Source organism: Apis mellifera, linkage group LG15 (assembly GCF_003254395.2).
Source record: "Apis mellifera strain DH4 linkage group LG15, Amel_HAv3.1, whole genome shotgun sequence".
NCBI classification, from domain to species: Eukaryota; Metazoa; Arthropoda; class Insecta; order Hymenoptera; family Apidae; genus Apis; species Apis mellifera.
In genome coordinates, this window is record NC_037652.1 from 1,120,758 (window position 1) to 1,137,404 (window position 16,647).

General features: G+C 27.1%; 1 protein-coding gene across 6 annotated transcripts in view; it reads right to left on the reverse strand.

Annotated features, from left to right (window-relative positions):
• Nucleotides 1-16,647, reverse strand: part of Mad (MAX dimerization protein) — a 409,447-nt gene that overhangs the window by 169,737 nt on the left and 223,063 nt on the right. For all 6 annotated transcript variants that reach the window (XM_026445284.1, XM_026445282.1, XM_026445281.1 and 3 more), the window contains 1 exon segment: nt 13,980-14,094. In XM_026445284.1, coding sequence (XP_026301069.1) covers nt 13,980-14,094 — 115 coding nt within the window.

Here is a 16,647-nt window from a genome sequence, read left to right on the forward strand (position 1 = left end):
TTCGAAAAATATATTTACAACTATTCTATTAATTTTATTAATTTTAAAAGTATTATATTGATAAATTATACTATCTTATTCTAAATATTCTTCTTATTATCTCAGAATAATTTTTACTCTAAAGTATTCATATTCTGATGAAACAAAAGACAAAAAATATTCTTCAGAAAATTTTTAAACTTTTGCAAATATTCCAAATCATTTCACAAAAAGTCTCACTTCAAAAAGAAACCAAAACAACTTTCAACTTTCTAAAGGACGAAATCCCAAGAATTATCCTGGAAAATCAGAGTCTCAAGAAATCCCATTCTTTCTTAACTATATTCTAAAATTATTTAAATCATTCCACAACACAAACTCATCTCAAGAAAAATCCATTTTTACTCATTTCAAGAAAAATCTAAGAGATTCCTAAAAAATCGAAAAAAATTATCTAAATTCTATCTAAAGAAATTTTTTTCAAACATTTTTTTTAATTCAACATATTTTGAAAGAAAAAAAAAATTTAAGTACTGTTTCATAATAAAGTTAATTCATTTCAAGAAGAATGCACTTTCACAAAAGATTTTCAAGAAACAAAATCTTGTAAAAAATTCTAAATTTAATTATTTCAAAAATTAAAAAATAATCTTAAAAAATAAGATTTTCAAGAAATTTTATTCTTCCTTAACTATATTCTAATTTCAAAATTATCCAAATATCTCACAATAGAATTTCATCTATTTCCACAAAAAATTTCAAAAAAAGAAATTTCTTTTATCCAAAAGAAATTTATTCTAAACCAAATACATTTTGATCCAAAGAAGAAAAAACAACTTTCAAAAAAATTTTCAAAATTATCCAAGTATTTTATATTCTTCCATAACAAAGAAAAATTTACCTTTACAAAAAAACAAAATTTCAAATCCACTTATATCTCAAGAATAATTTTAAAAAGTCAAATATTCGAAACAATTTACAAAATCCAAAGTAAACATAACATGATAGTAAATTGAATCGATACAATGGCAATCCATGAAATAGGCCAGAAGGGTAACCGAGGGTTTCCCCTTTTCGAACGAAAGTGAAATGGATCGCAACGAGGCATGAATCTGCTCGATTTAAAGAAGTAATTCGCTTTGGTGAAATCAGCTCGCACGTACCCGTGGACATTTCTCCAACGAGGGGGCATAAATTCTTTCTTGGCTATCGTGTATATACCGAAGAATTCTTGTCCTTCTTTCCCTCTTTTCGCTCTCTTTTCCTCGTTTTCTTTTCGCCTTCTTTCAGGAGGGATATTTAATGTCCGGGAAAGGACGCTGCCGCTTAGCGACAATTGTGTTTAATTGCCGGGAAAAAAGCATCGTACCCAGCTTTTCCTTCTGACCGTTTCGCGTTTATCGAGCTACGGGGTTGCGTCAAAGGTTAGATAATTTGAAAAAAGGGGGAAGAAAAATGGGAAAGAGGGGAATGGAAGGATGTTCCTTAATTTTCCAACGACAAATTGGACCGTGTCGAAGTGTCCACCGGTTGTACGGGAAATATATGTTGGGCTGATTAGGTGGCCCGTTTTTGGGTTTTCGTGAGGTGATCGATGGATATTTTGGGAGTTCGATTTTGATTACGGTTTTCTCTTGGTGGTCAGTGTGAAATGCAGGAAGAAATTTTAGTCTATTGTAAAAATGAAGATCTTTCCTTAATTTCTTTATTTAATAGACGATTTATAAGATCGTACATTAATGAAAATGCGCTTTAATTCGTATAAGTGTATTTTTGAGAATAGATCAAAATTTGCAATTCGTCAAAAAGAAGTAGAATTGTCTTCCTGATCTTAATTTTCTCTTTCCTTCAATAATAATATAATTATTTCATTACATACTTTATAACATGCAATGAATAATTAATTGTAATTAAAAAATTGAGAATAGAACTAATTTTTTAAAAAATCTCAATGTAATTAATTATAAGTTTTAAGAATAGTTTGCTAATCTATAATATCATATCCTGTATTTGATAATTTTTTGACAAGTAATGAATATTTTTTAAAGATATTTATTTATTAATAAATTGTATGTCTTCGAATTTTTGAGAGTCTAAAATTAGTCAAATCTATATTTTTCATCTTTTTCTTTTTTTCATTAACAATATTATCATATTAACAATAATAAATTTTAGCTATAAAAATTTTCTATTGTCATTGTAAATATTTTAAAACAAACTAACTTAAATATGAACAATATGTTATTAATTACAAGTATCTTGTAATTTAACCAAAAACATTTCTTACATTATATTGTTAATATTTAATAATATATTCTTTCATATATATAAAAGGTGTCCCAAAATTAACGCAAGATTTGAATTTGCCGCCATTTTTGCATTAAGTTGTTGGCAATCCTGAAAAAAGAACAGTTTGACAGTTGAGAGTTTAGGGTTAGTAAAAATGGAGCGTTATACGATACAACAACATGGAATGGATTATTAATCATCAAAAAGTGGATGCTGGCTTTTCGAGCAAAATAATCCTAAGCGATGAAGTACATTTTTACCTCGATGGCTTTGTTAATCGCCAAAATTGCCGTGGGATTCGGAGAACCCACGTGTGATTAGCTAAAAACAAATGCACTCACAACGTGTCACTGTTTAGTGCGGATTTTAAGCAGGAGGCATCATTGGACCATACTTTTTTGAAAATGAGGTTGATCAAGCAGCAACTATTAATGGTGCTTGATATCGCGACATGATAACACAGTTCTTTCTGCCGAAATTGGATGATATTGATGTGGCCAATATGTGGTTTCAACAAGACAATGTCACATGCCATACAGTCAATGAAATTACTGCATGAGACATTTCCTGGTTGTGTACTCTCTCGTTTCGGTGATCAGATTTGGCCCCCTAGATCATGTGCTTTAAAACCATTAGATTTCTTCTTATGGGGTTATTTGAAGTCAAAGTCAACAATCTCACAATCACACGTGCATTACAAGAGGAAATTAAATGCTTCATCGACGAAATTCACAATTATGCAGAAAGGTTATGAAAAATTTCGACGAAAGGGTGCGTATGTGCCAGCTGTAGAGGCCATTTGCCCGATGTCTTATTCCATAAATAACCCTATCTTGTGTACTTTATGATTCACTTAAAAAATAAATATCTAAAGACTAAAAACTCTCTTTTATGTTTAATTCAAATCTTGCGTTAATTTTGGGACAATTTTTATATATATATATATTGTTCTAACATGCAGTAACGAGAAATTCGCTTATCTTGATTCAATAAGTTACGTAGCTTTACGTGAACAACTATAATCGATTGAAATATTTTCCCGAATTAATAGACTGCGGCTAAACATATCCGAGGCGTGTAACGCGAGAAACGGAATATTCATTACTTGATGCATCTGCGGCCGTTCGTTTCTGGATTGTGCAGCTTGGTGCAATATACATGTGCGTGTCGACCAGGCTGCAGTGTTTGAAGGGGCAGAGGATGCATATGACGCACACGTGCGAGCGCAGAAACCGCTTTTAAACAATGGCCGTGGCCGAGAAAAACGTGGATGTGATATGGGGAAACGTTCGATAAGCATTCGATTGGAAGTTCCAGTTTTCAACTGAAAGACATAAATTAACAATGAAACGAGTTAAATATTAGAAAAGGATTGTTGGAAACAATTGATAATAATGGAACGTAAAATGGTTTGATATGTTATGATATGTTTAGGTTAGGTTTGGATTAATAGATTCTTATTAAAGTGAAATGATTCTCGTTAAATTAATATTGATTAAAGTAAATTATTTTAAATAATCTATCATTTGAAAATTATATAAAGGATATATAATTGGAAATGATAATGACACTTCAAAATGGATTATAATAAATAATTCATTATTTGAAATTAGTTTAAGAGGTATATATAAATGATTCAAATGATTATTTGGAAATAATAATTCATCCTCTTTATTAGAAATCCTATGCTACAATGGAATTCTTAATAATAAAAGGAATCTTGTCTTGTTTATGTATTATTTACTTAATAAAGTTTATGATAGAGACAAAAAAATGTAAATTTCAAGAAAAGGAATGTACATACATCAGAAGAAAAAAGGAAAATAGTCATTTCATTTCAAAATTATTTGCCTAAATATTTGTTAATATTTAATGCTATTCCATATAATAGATATAGTGATTAAGAATTTATGTATATTATGTAATAAATTAATAGGATTTTTATATATTTGTGAAATATCCTTTTGGAAACTTGATTCTAAGGATCGAAACAAATGTAAAAATTATTATAAAAATGTCGATTGAAATTTATATATTAAGTTATAAATGATAATTATAAATACCTCGCTTCATCTAATGCAAGCTTAAATTGCTTATAATGTAATAAATAAACCATTTTTATATACTAATTTTTATTTGTTTACTTTTACAATCGATTTCGAAGATATTCTATGAATATATTAACATCTTGTATAAAAATTAAAGAGCATTGTAAAAGTGTGACATAATTGCAATTGTTAGGACTAAGAAATATAGCAAATACCAAATATTAAAGATAAAAATATTTTATCAATAAATTATTAATTCACTATGAATATTGTTTTTGTTATATTATTAAGATTATAACAATAAAAAAATAACTTAAGTTATTATACATTGTTTGTTACATATATTTTATTGTGTTTCATTTACAATTAATATCATAAAATAAGATATATTATTAAATAAAATTTTAATTTAATTTCGATTAATATTCAAATGATAATTTACAAGTTATTATGCATATTTAAATAATAATTAAAAATTCTCTTTATGTGGATATCGATAAAAAATAAGCGATTTATTAGTTTAGATTGTTTTACAATAAAATTTAACAAAACTTTTTCTTGTATTTGATGACACAACAATAAGTCAATAAATTAAATTTATATATTTGTTATACTTAATAAAAAAATAATCGTTTTTTTGACATTTTGGTAAAAATTTAAAAAATTCAAATAAAAACTTATCACTTCATCAATTATTCCGTGAACAAATCAAATATTTTCAATTTTAATGTTTTTTGTAATTCAAATAATAATTTTGTAAGCAATTTTTTTTAATTTCCTTAATTATTAGTTATTGCAAATGAATCTGTCCTCTTGCTACAAGATCTTCTATTAAAAGACTATTAACTTAAACATCGTTTATTTCCGGTACACAGAAGATTCGTATGTAACACAATTACCGGAGAAAATAATCTAAAAGCCGACAATAGCCGGCCAATGACTTCCACGGAAGCATAATGACGATTCTCTCCGATGCGAAAGCGTTTCCTGCAATTATCCCGGCCTCTAATACGGTGAAACGCGTATTCGTACGGTGGTTGAATAATGTAAATAAAATGCGTACCCGAAGGCATTATGCAGCGTTGCGTGCGTATTCTTCGATCGAATAACGCGCCAGTTTATATTCCACGTAGTGTTGCATCCTGCCTTGACGCAAGGTGGAACCTACGTATATGTCCTACTGGCCAATAAAGCCTGATACGATGTACGCTTGCGGCGTACCACGCGGAATACGAATCGGTCATGCAGCTGCGACGTTAAATTTCACTGTTTATTATGTCACCGAGAATCACAAACCGTATATGATACCGTCGAGATAGTGTCCGAATTTTGAACGACTTTGATACATTCCCTGAAAGAGCTTTAGGAATAGAATAGCAAAATAAATGTTGAATCGTACGATAGTATGAATTAATGAGAAAAAGTCTTTCGTATGACATATGGATTTGACATATGGATTTGATATATGAATTTGACATATGGATTTGACATATGGATTTGATATATGGATTTGACATATGGATTTGATTGATTCTTTTCGATAAAAATAGTCTATTGGACGAAAGTTTCGTATTTATTAATAAAATTATCTTGTATTGCGTGATCGTGAATGAGGAAAGAATTATGTAATTTAAAAAGATTGAAATAATTTTTCTGTAAATAATTTCTAGAAAAAAAAAGTCTTATAAAGATAGAAATAAAATTGGAATTTATAAATAAATAAATAAATAACTTAGGAAGAAAATTGATTGAAAAATTAAATTATTTACTAAATATTTCTGTAAATAATTTTATTAGGGAGAAAAGATTTTAAAATTGGATTCTATAAATAATTTAATTTAAAAAAGATTTATTTTAAGCTTCGTATATTTAGCTAAAATAATTTGATTTGACAAAAAAATTTACTATTAATGAATTTAATTAATTTAATTAAAAGCCTATAAATAATTAATAATCCAAATTAGTTTCCATCTTTTTCAATTAGATTTAGAAGATTCATGAGTAACGTCATCTAAAAAGTTTTTGCCTAAATGCAAAAATAGACGTTAGATGATATATTTATATGAAAAAATAATTAGATGAATACTTACGAGAATTATATCATGTAAATCCTTTTAATAAATATAGAAAAATCATCAAATTACTTTATGCATTTTATAAATATCTTTAACAATTGTTATTTCTAAATTATAAAATAAACAATAAGTCTATTTAAATATATTTATTGTAAGTATTTTAAGAAATGCAAAAATATTTTTTTATTAACAAAATAATGATATTGATTCATAGTAGATTTTTGTAAATTAAATATAATTATACAATGAAACTTATATTATGCAAAATAATATATAATTATAAATTAATATATAAATTTTGTATACTTTTATTAATTCAATTGTATACAAAATAAAAATAATCCAATTATCATAACGTACTAAATAATGAAAAAAGTTAATTTAAAGGAACACAGTTTATATTTTTCCTTGAATTATTCCTCAATTCTAAATGACGTGCTTTATTATCATTCCTAGAGTATAAGCACCGTTTCAACGTTGGTTGAATCGTTGTCACCTCGATTACGGAGAACCGCGACATCGTTTCTAAAACGGAAGCCAGCTATTGTCGTGTTCTTTAACGCAATCGCAGTCCCACTTTCCTTCTTCCGCGAGCTACGGTGCATTGCACCGTTGTTATCATGTCCGATCCTATTATAACGTGACAATTAGAAGAATAATATAAATGCTTATCGTTTCATTTAAATGCATTTAATATTACAATTCGAACGACAAGGCTAGAAAAATAAGAGAGAGAAAAATAAAAAAAAAAGAGGGGAGAGAAATTTAAAAAAATGAAAAAACAAATGAAAAGTAGAGATAGCGAAGAGGGAGATAAAAATGAAAGCATCAAATCGAGAAGCGAGAATGGAGAGAATCTTTTTTCGCGATGGAATATTGTCCTAAATAAAAGGTAACGGAAGTGACACGGGAAAGAAGATAAGAGGAGAAAGATAAATAGTGTAAGATGAAAGAGGGTGAAAGGTGAGGATACGGTGGAAGCGATAGGGTGAGGTTTAATCTTTCCTCACGAGGAAAATAATAAAGAAGAACAGGAGGAGGGTGAGAGTGTCGGTTAAAGGCAAAGGGAGGGGGAGTTGGAAGGGAAAAATATTCGTGAAAAAAGGATGGAATAGAAACAAGTCGTATCCTGTCTTCTTTGCCTCAAAAACTTTAACTTTTATTCAAAATTTTTAAACAAAGTAAAAATTTATTTATACTTAAAATATTTTAAAAAAAGATATTATATTTAGATTTTCTCATACATTTTATAATATAGTTATGTATATTTATATTCGTTTTAACATGTATTTTTTACGTAGTATTCTTCAAAATTTTGGATTTTGCAGAGTCAATATTTGCTCAGTTAGCTATATTTTGTTAAATTTTATCAAATATTCATTTCTACTTTGAAATTATAATTATATTAAAATTAAAATTTATAAAATTTATAAGACAAATCTTTCAAATTTCTATTAAATTTAAATAAATAGTAAATCCATCACAATGAATAACTTAATTAGAAAAAAAAAGATTGCAATGATTTTGAATAAATAACTTGTAAAATTATGTAGGGCATCCAATACATCATATAAAAATACCTCTATAAAGTGGAACAATATAAATTCTTTTCAAAAGAGTGCAACTCATAAATACAAATTACAACTAACGAACAAAAAATTCATCAAAAGAACCTGAATTCAAAAAAGAAAAGCATAAAACATCAATATCGTGATGATAAAAACTCAAACTTTTAAAAATAATTTTTAAAAATACTTATCAAACTAAAAAATAGTACAAATATTTTATAAATAATGTTTTAAATAATTATAAATAAATTAAAAATTAATAATTTCAAAATTATAAACAATTTTTTGTTCATTAAAAAAAAATGATTTATTTACTTATTTTGATTAATAAACTATCTACTTCCTTTTTCCTCGTAGAAAATATAGAAAATTTTTTACATTTATATGTTCTTTCATTTCCACATATACTTTTTATATGTAGCAGGATAATTTCTGAAGTAAACAAGCCACTCATTTTAAATTAAAAAAAAAATTATATATATCTTTCTAAAACTTTAAAAATATTAATTTTTCAATCCATATTTATTAAGGTTTTTTTTTTTATTTGGTAAGTTTATTAAGATTTTTCTTTTATTTAGGAAGTTTAATAGGACTTTTTTTTTTATTTAACAAGTATCACATATATTAAAAATAAATCTTTTTCTTTTTTTATTATCCTCTGCAAATAAAAAGAGTTAAACTTCGTTTCCAAAAATTTTTGATTAATTTTTATGCCTAATTTTAATATTATTCGATGAATAAAATCCAAAAATATAAATTTTAATATAAAAAAATCATTCTATTAAAAATTATAAATATTTAAAGATAATCTAATGTTAATATATACTATGCACGTTTTGCTATTTTTAAACTTAATAAAAATAAGGAATTTTTATGTATCCTAAAATCAATATAAACAAAACTTGATTTTAATAAATAAAAATTTAATTATCAGTTAATATACCTTACTTAAAATACTTAAGGAAATTAGAAAACTGCATTATCTACAGTCCCACAGTCCCAGAATTTCAATAAAGAATATCTGTGTGTACGTCATCATCACTATGAATGACCTATAAATACCTTACTTCATCTGTGAAACTGATTCGCCTCTGTAAACACGTAGTTTACATACTAAGCATATGACGTCAAGATAAACCATAATATATATATACTTTTATGATACAATAATTTCTCGATATACCAAATATTTTTCCTACTCAAATCACACATCAAAATACTCAAAAGATAAATAGATCGAAAATGTTGTTAAACCTCTAAAATGAAATTTAGCCGAAAAATCTGTGATGATGAGAAACTCGGAAACATTCACTTTATCGGGTCGTCAGAATAAGGTGTTGCGACGAGAACGGCGAGATAGAGTGGCGACGGACAATGGATGCGTAGTTAGTAAATTACAAGCTGGCCGGCACAATGCCATGCATCGTGGCGTGCGTGCGTGCACGGTCTATGACTATGCACGCGTGTTTGTCTATGTACCCTCTCCCATCCAACTCGCCTAGCTGTCGCTCCTCTGCCAGGCTATGGTTTACACAGAGAACGGCGTGCACCGGCGCGTATCCACCGTTCGTCCATGCATATAGAGTCCGCGTGGGAGATTTCTCGGTATACATCAATTCGAGCCGCTGCAGGTACCTGTACATTACGCGGCCCGTGCATTAGATATCCGCGCCAAGATTTCACCTCTGTCCTCCATTTCCACTGCGCATTCTGTATATTTCGATTTGTGCGAAGCAGTTGGGTACTGATGAATGACCTAGGTTAGTACATAGAAATTTCTTGATAGTTTAACGTTTTTGTGGAATTTTAGAAACAGAGAAAGAAAAAATTGCTAATATTTAAAGATTAGATAATAGAATTATTTAATTTCTAATGATAAATATCTGATTTGAGTGCTAGAAAAATCTAGAGACTAATTATGTGTTAGGGATTTTTTTAACTTTATGGTATTTCTGTGAAATTTTGAAAATAGAGAAGAGCTAAGCTAAGCTTAAAAAAATATAAACTTCTTATTAATAGAATTTCTATTAATTTCTATTAATTTCTATTAATGTAATACTGTAATACATCATATTAGAGAGATTTTAATATGAATCTAATAGAAATTTTTGAATAAATTTTCAAATAAAATCTTTAAATTATAAATCTTTTTGGAATAGATTAATAAGTTAGGTTGAAAAAATATTAATATTCTTTATTTCTATTAATTTTTATTTATATTAATCCACGATAATTCTAAATTTGATATTTGAATACCAAAGTATACAAGAATATTTAGAGATTTTTTATAGAAAATAGAAATGATTTAATCTTTTCTTGTGAATTATTGGAAATAAATTAAAAAAATAAAAATAAATTAACTTTTAAGAATTAGAATTTTATTATATTATATTAATTATATTATATTATATTATATTAATCTAATTATATTATATTAATCTGTGTTTATGTTGATTCACGAATATTTGAATATCAGACAAATAAAATGATCTATATGATCTTTTTACGATCTTTTACGATTATTTTTTCATAGCAAGTTTCATATTTATTTATTTTCTTATATCATCCCTTATCTTATTCTTTTATAATAAGATTCATCTTTTCTATTTTCTTCAAAATTTCAAATATTTTCTAGATCGATTACAAATTCAAGATTATATCAGAGAGAAAAAAATAATTTCAATAGTTAATTGCAATTCTTTTTGCCAATCTTGCTATTGTCTCATGCCATTTTAAATCGATAATGTCGCATGTGACACGAGAATGGTAACGGAGGGTCATATAGCACTCAGCTATGATACAAAAATACATTGGATGATAGGTCTATTCTATACCAAGTCAGCGCTGATAGCTTCCCATCGATTACGTCTCATGACACACCTGCAGTCACGTTCACCAACTAAAAAAAACTTTTCTTAGAACAACCTGACATATCACGATAACTTGTATCACGAAAACATTAAAATCTAACCTATGGAAAGAAGCAAGAAGTCTATGCATCTATCTATCTATATACTAATTGATATAATACAATTATATTATTATAATTAATTATCGAAAAAAGATCGAAAAAAAATAATATAAACAATATTATATTATTAAGAATTAAACAATAAAATTATGTATAAAACCTATGTATTTAAATGTTATGTTATTAACAAATTTAAATAAAAAATTTATGTAATGTTTTTTTCAAATATAGTATATTAAAAAAATATTTTTAATTAGTATGCGAGATGAACAAAATTATCAAATTTTATATTAAATTTTAAATTTATGTAGGATGATACATAAACTAATTTGTTTTAGAACTTTATTTATTATATCTGTTTGTTAAAACATATTTATTATTAAATAATATAATAAATAAGTATATAATAATACTATTTACAACTTATCATATATAACTTAATCATCTATGTGTAATAAATAGAAAAAATTGTTGAATGAGAATACTGTATTACATATATTAGAAAGAATGTTTAAAATAAAAAATGTTTATAATCTAAAAAAACAATTGTTTGGAAATTTTTTATAGAATAATTTTCAAAAATATAATTTTGTACACAAAATGAAAAATTCGGATAATAAAACTAAATAAAACAATTCATAAAAAAAAAGAAAATAAGAAAAATAGTTGCAAATTAAATATTACATTGGTTCGTAATTAAACAAAAAAAAAAAAAATTAGATAAAAGAAAAATTCGAAAGTGCTAAGATACCAAAGAAATAACAACAAGAAAAAAAATCATCAAGAAAAAGAAGAAAAAGAGCTTAGAAAGAAGATGGAAAAAGTGTAAGAGGAAATGAAGCGTGTCGAGGGTACAGGACGAAGAGAAGGAAAAATTAAAGCCGAGGGACGATCGAACAGGTCTGAACGATGGAAAAGGCCTGACCATCTAATGATAGAGAAAAAGAGCGCGTCTCGTTCGTATTTCGTCGAGAGACGGTTCGTGTAATACTTTATTTGTCCGCCCCTGGACTTCTTTTTCTCCCATCTCTCTTCTTTATCGACCGAGCTCGGTCACGATTCTTTTCACACTCGGCCATCTTTTCCGCCATCTTTCTTGCTAATTACCCGACCCGTTTTCCATCCAGAAATCTCTTCTCGTCCCTTTCCACCTTTCATCCCCATTTTCCTGTCTTTTCTTCTTTTCTCTTTTTTTTTCTTTCTCTTTTTCTTTACTGTAAGCGAAGATGCATAGATATAGGAGAGAGGCTTGATGCTTTCCGTAAGTGCTTCTTGCTCGTTGATTCTCGCGAGCCGCGAGTTCGTGGAACACCCTATGAAATATTCAAACCGCCCGTGTTCCCCTCGCTGTGCAGTTTTATGGGCAATTCTGGTGTATCTGTTTGCTCGAACTTGCCTCGCGGAGATTAAGTGAAGGAGGAATAATACGTTTCATTAGATGGGATTTCATCACGAAATGATATGTGATTATATATACTGATATGAAGATGATATTATTTTTTAATAATAAATTAAAAATTTTTTACTATCAATCGTAATACTAGAATTCAAATCAATAACAAATATGTCAATTAATAATGTCAATTAATAAATCTAGACGGATTTAAAAATGTTTGATGGAAAGATAAAAGACGTTTTATATAAGTTAAGATATTTAGTCAGCGTGATTTAATCAGCATAGATTGTTGCGGTTTAATGTGGTTTCTGAACCATCATTAACAATACACGATGTTCACAAGCTGTCATCTATACTATGCAGAGATGAGAAGTTGTCTAACCTCGAACAAACTTTTCAGCATAGGGATAAGGGGAGAAACCACCTAATTCTCTCCCACCTTCTGACTCTTGACGGTCATATTGCATAGAAATAAGGTCATTGTATCTGTGGCATTCAAAATTATGGTTACAGAATCTCTGTTCTATTTAAGTATTATAACTATGCCAATGCATTCTATTTCGTCGTTCTATTTTATTTCAATATGCAGTAGTGCTCCATTAATTATCGCAGAATTGAAAATGTGTTCTGAAAAAAAAAAAGGTTGGCATTTTGTTTAACGATGCATATCCTTCTAAGGTATAATAAATTTCTAAAGGTATGTACATGCTTCAAAAACTGAAAATTCAATTCCAGAAATTGATGGAGATATATAATTCTGAATAATTAAACAAAAGGAAAATTAAGCGACAATTAACCGAATAATATTATACTTCATTTGCATCAAATGTTTTTTAAATCTATTCGACCAATAACGAAAATACTAATTTCAATTATAGTAATTTAATTTTCGCCAATAGTTAAATGGAAGCTAATGAAGTTTAACTCGTTTTCTTTTTTTTGTTTTTTTTTTCTTTACAGGTTTGATTATTATTTTAATCTTACATAATCATCGATAGATATTTCAATAAATTCAGATGACAAAATTTGATATACTTTTTAAGATTATATACGACTTTAAGAGACCTTTGTCACGTATAATCATATACATATATTTGTGTCATTATTTATAAAGCATTTCAATTATTGAGATTCTGATGTAATCTTTATTATTTAAATTTTATATATTTGCACACAACTTTTGGAGGATTCAAATTTCTATTGTTAATTCCATCATTTTCTTTCTTTTCATTTTTTTCTTTTCGTCTTTTGTATTTTGTCTCGTATATACAATTCATCTCGTTATACTTTTCCTCAGTAACACATAATTTTGTAATCTCTCAGCCATATATTGTTCAAATTTTAAGTATATAATCCATTAAAAACGAGAAGGAAATAATTTAAGCTCGGTGTGTAGAGTGCATAATCCATTATAAGTGCACGGAACTGAGATCATATTTTTTTATAACTTTCATGTTATATAGAAAGAAAAATGCTTATTATTATAAATGTCAAAAAAAGATTGCTAAAAAACTGGCCAAATTAATTTCTATACCAAAAAAGATCATTATCTTTTGGAATTTTTTAAATTTTGTGATTATGAACAATTTAATTGCTTGATGGTAAAAATATAAAGTGTTTTCTTTTTTAATAAATTGAAATTTTTAATCTTACCTTGATAAAACGCTTGGCCTTAGTCAAGAGGCCCAACGTGGTATGTCTTGAGGTTTCCGGACCTAACGGAACCAACACCTTCAACTTTTCAAGGCAATTTCTGAGGTGAGCTCTCCTGTAACAAAAAATGCATCAAACATTTAATACATGAGCAATGTACAATTTTTTTTTTTAATTTCTAAATACTAATTATAAGAATTTTAAATTTCTCATTCTTAAAAATGTAAAAAATTTCCTTTTTTTTAATCTCTTATATATGCATGATGTTTAAGAGTATTAGAATTGTTTAACATGAATATAAATTTAGAAAAATAAAATTAATATTATAATTAAAAGATTATTATAATATGTTCAATTTTTTTTTAAAGTTTTAACATAATAATACAAAATATAATCTTAATTAAATTTTAACATATCATAATCTGCATATCATAATCTGCATATCATAATCTTAAGGTATAATACATTTTATAGTTAAATCATAATGACCAATTAATTTTAACTACAAATCTTAATGTCTATTCTTGGCAACTACCTATTATAATAAATTCAATCTTCAAAATTCCTATTATTTTAAACATATAAAGTGTAAGTATGTATATTTTTTATTATTATATAACTATATAAATTATAAACTAAGAATTTATATATACAAAAATAATAAAATTTTTTTATTATCTTTTGCAATTTATATATTATAATAAAACTCAAAAATAAAAATTATTTAAATAAAGAAAATATAATTATTTCATCAAAAGAATTATCATAGATCCAAGAATTTTTATTACAGAATTTTTATTTTCAAATTATTCAATTATATTGCTATTATCTATAGTAAAATTAATATTCACAAATTTCATTTTACTATTTATCTCACAATACTTTAAAAACATGCAATAATTCTTCTCAAATAATAAATTGGAAAATTATTTTCTAATTGAAAAAAAAATATATACTTTCAATTTTTTCTTCATTACTATAATAATATTTCAAAAATTGTCCTTAACCTTCTTATTTCAAGATCCTCTATTTCAATACTTCATTTATCTTTATTATTTATTTATTTATTTATCTCTTGCAAAAAGAAAAAACAAAAATTCTTAACAATTTTTAAAATATTGGAAGCAAATTAGAATCGTTACTTCGTTTAAAAATAAATAAATAAATAAATAAATTTCTCAATAAAAAGATTCTACAAACTATAAATACCCACAGAAGAACTATTAAAACTATCCGAAACCAACGTGCACAAAACGTGCAACATTTTACCCACTCACACCTATATCACCGTTCCGAGCAATGGCGGCCAATTTCACGCGGACTCGATTCGTCTTCTCCGGAAAGGTTTTCGAATTACCCACCAGGCCAGAAGGAAACCACGCGGGCGGCATTCGTTTTTCGCGTCACGTATACGGCCACCAACGAATGGAGCGGAATCCAGCCGGCAAACAGACGGCGAAATTGAACGGGGTTATCCCCATCGGCTGCTTACACCACGGGTCGCATGGAGTGTCTACACGCCAGAGTTGGCCGCCGCGAAAGTGTCCGGAAGAAAGCGATAAGATCCCGATTATCGCGGCGATCACGGCCCATTAGTTGAACGAATCGCGCGATAAACATACAACCGGAATACCAAAGCGGGGAACCCCAATGGCGATTATTTTTATTGGGTGGGGGAGTGTCGCGCGGCGAGCCGGGGTCGCTTCCTTTTTCGACGGTTGGAGAGATTTAGTTTGGGTCAGAGAGGATGGTCGGTGGTGGTGATTTCGCCAGCTTGATCTTTTTTTTGAGGGGGAGGGGGATTATAGTTAGTTTGAAGGTTTTTGAGTTTTATTTCGGTGGAAATGATGCGAGATAGTGATTTCTGAAAGTGGTAGAATAATTTTAAGATTTTGAAGTAATACGATATTTATTTTGATGGTTTTTGAAATTGTATTTTTATTGTATTTTTTACTTATCATTTTATCATTTTTAAATAATATAAAAACATAGTCATGATTGTGGAATATTTGTAAATGGTCGAAGCTCAGAATTGTTTTTTTTTTTTTTTTGAATATAGTTCAAAGATTCTTAAGTTTTATTTTGAAAAGAGTTTGAAATGAATGGAAACCATATAGTAATTTCTAAAAGATAATCTGATAGAATTTATACAATTATTGTTTAAGATTTTGAAGTACAATATTTTAAAAAATAGTAAAAATTAGAAATTTTGTTGTTGGTTTTAGATTAGTTTTTTTTTTGTTTGAAGATTTTTGAGTTTTATTTTAATAGAAAGGATTTGAAATCAGTAGAAAAATTGTAAGACAATGACTTTTGAAAGTAGTACAATTTATATAATTTTTGTTTAACATTAGAATTATTCGTTAAAATGATTTCACATGTTTTTTTATGATTATTAAAAATGATGTAATAGAAGTGTTTAGTAAAATATTGTATTTTATTAAGAAAAATATAGTTGCACATTATATATATAAAATAAATATTAAGATAAATTACCTATCCTAATCTAATCTATTAATTACTAATTCTAAGTTACAAGTTATTAATTTTAAAATTTCAATAAAACATAATAATCGTGATTATGGAATTTTTATAAATAATCAGAACAGATAATTTGTAACATTTTTTTTTTGGAATGAATTTGAAATTATATTTTATTTCAGCGAAT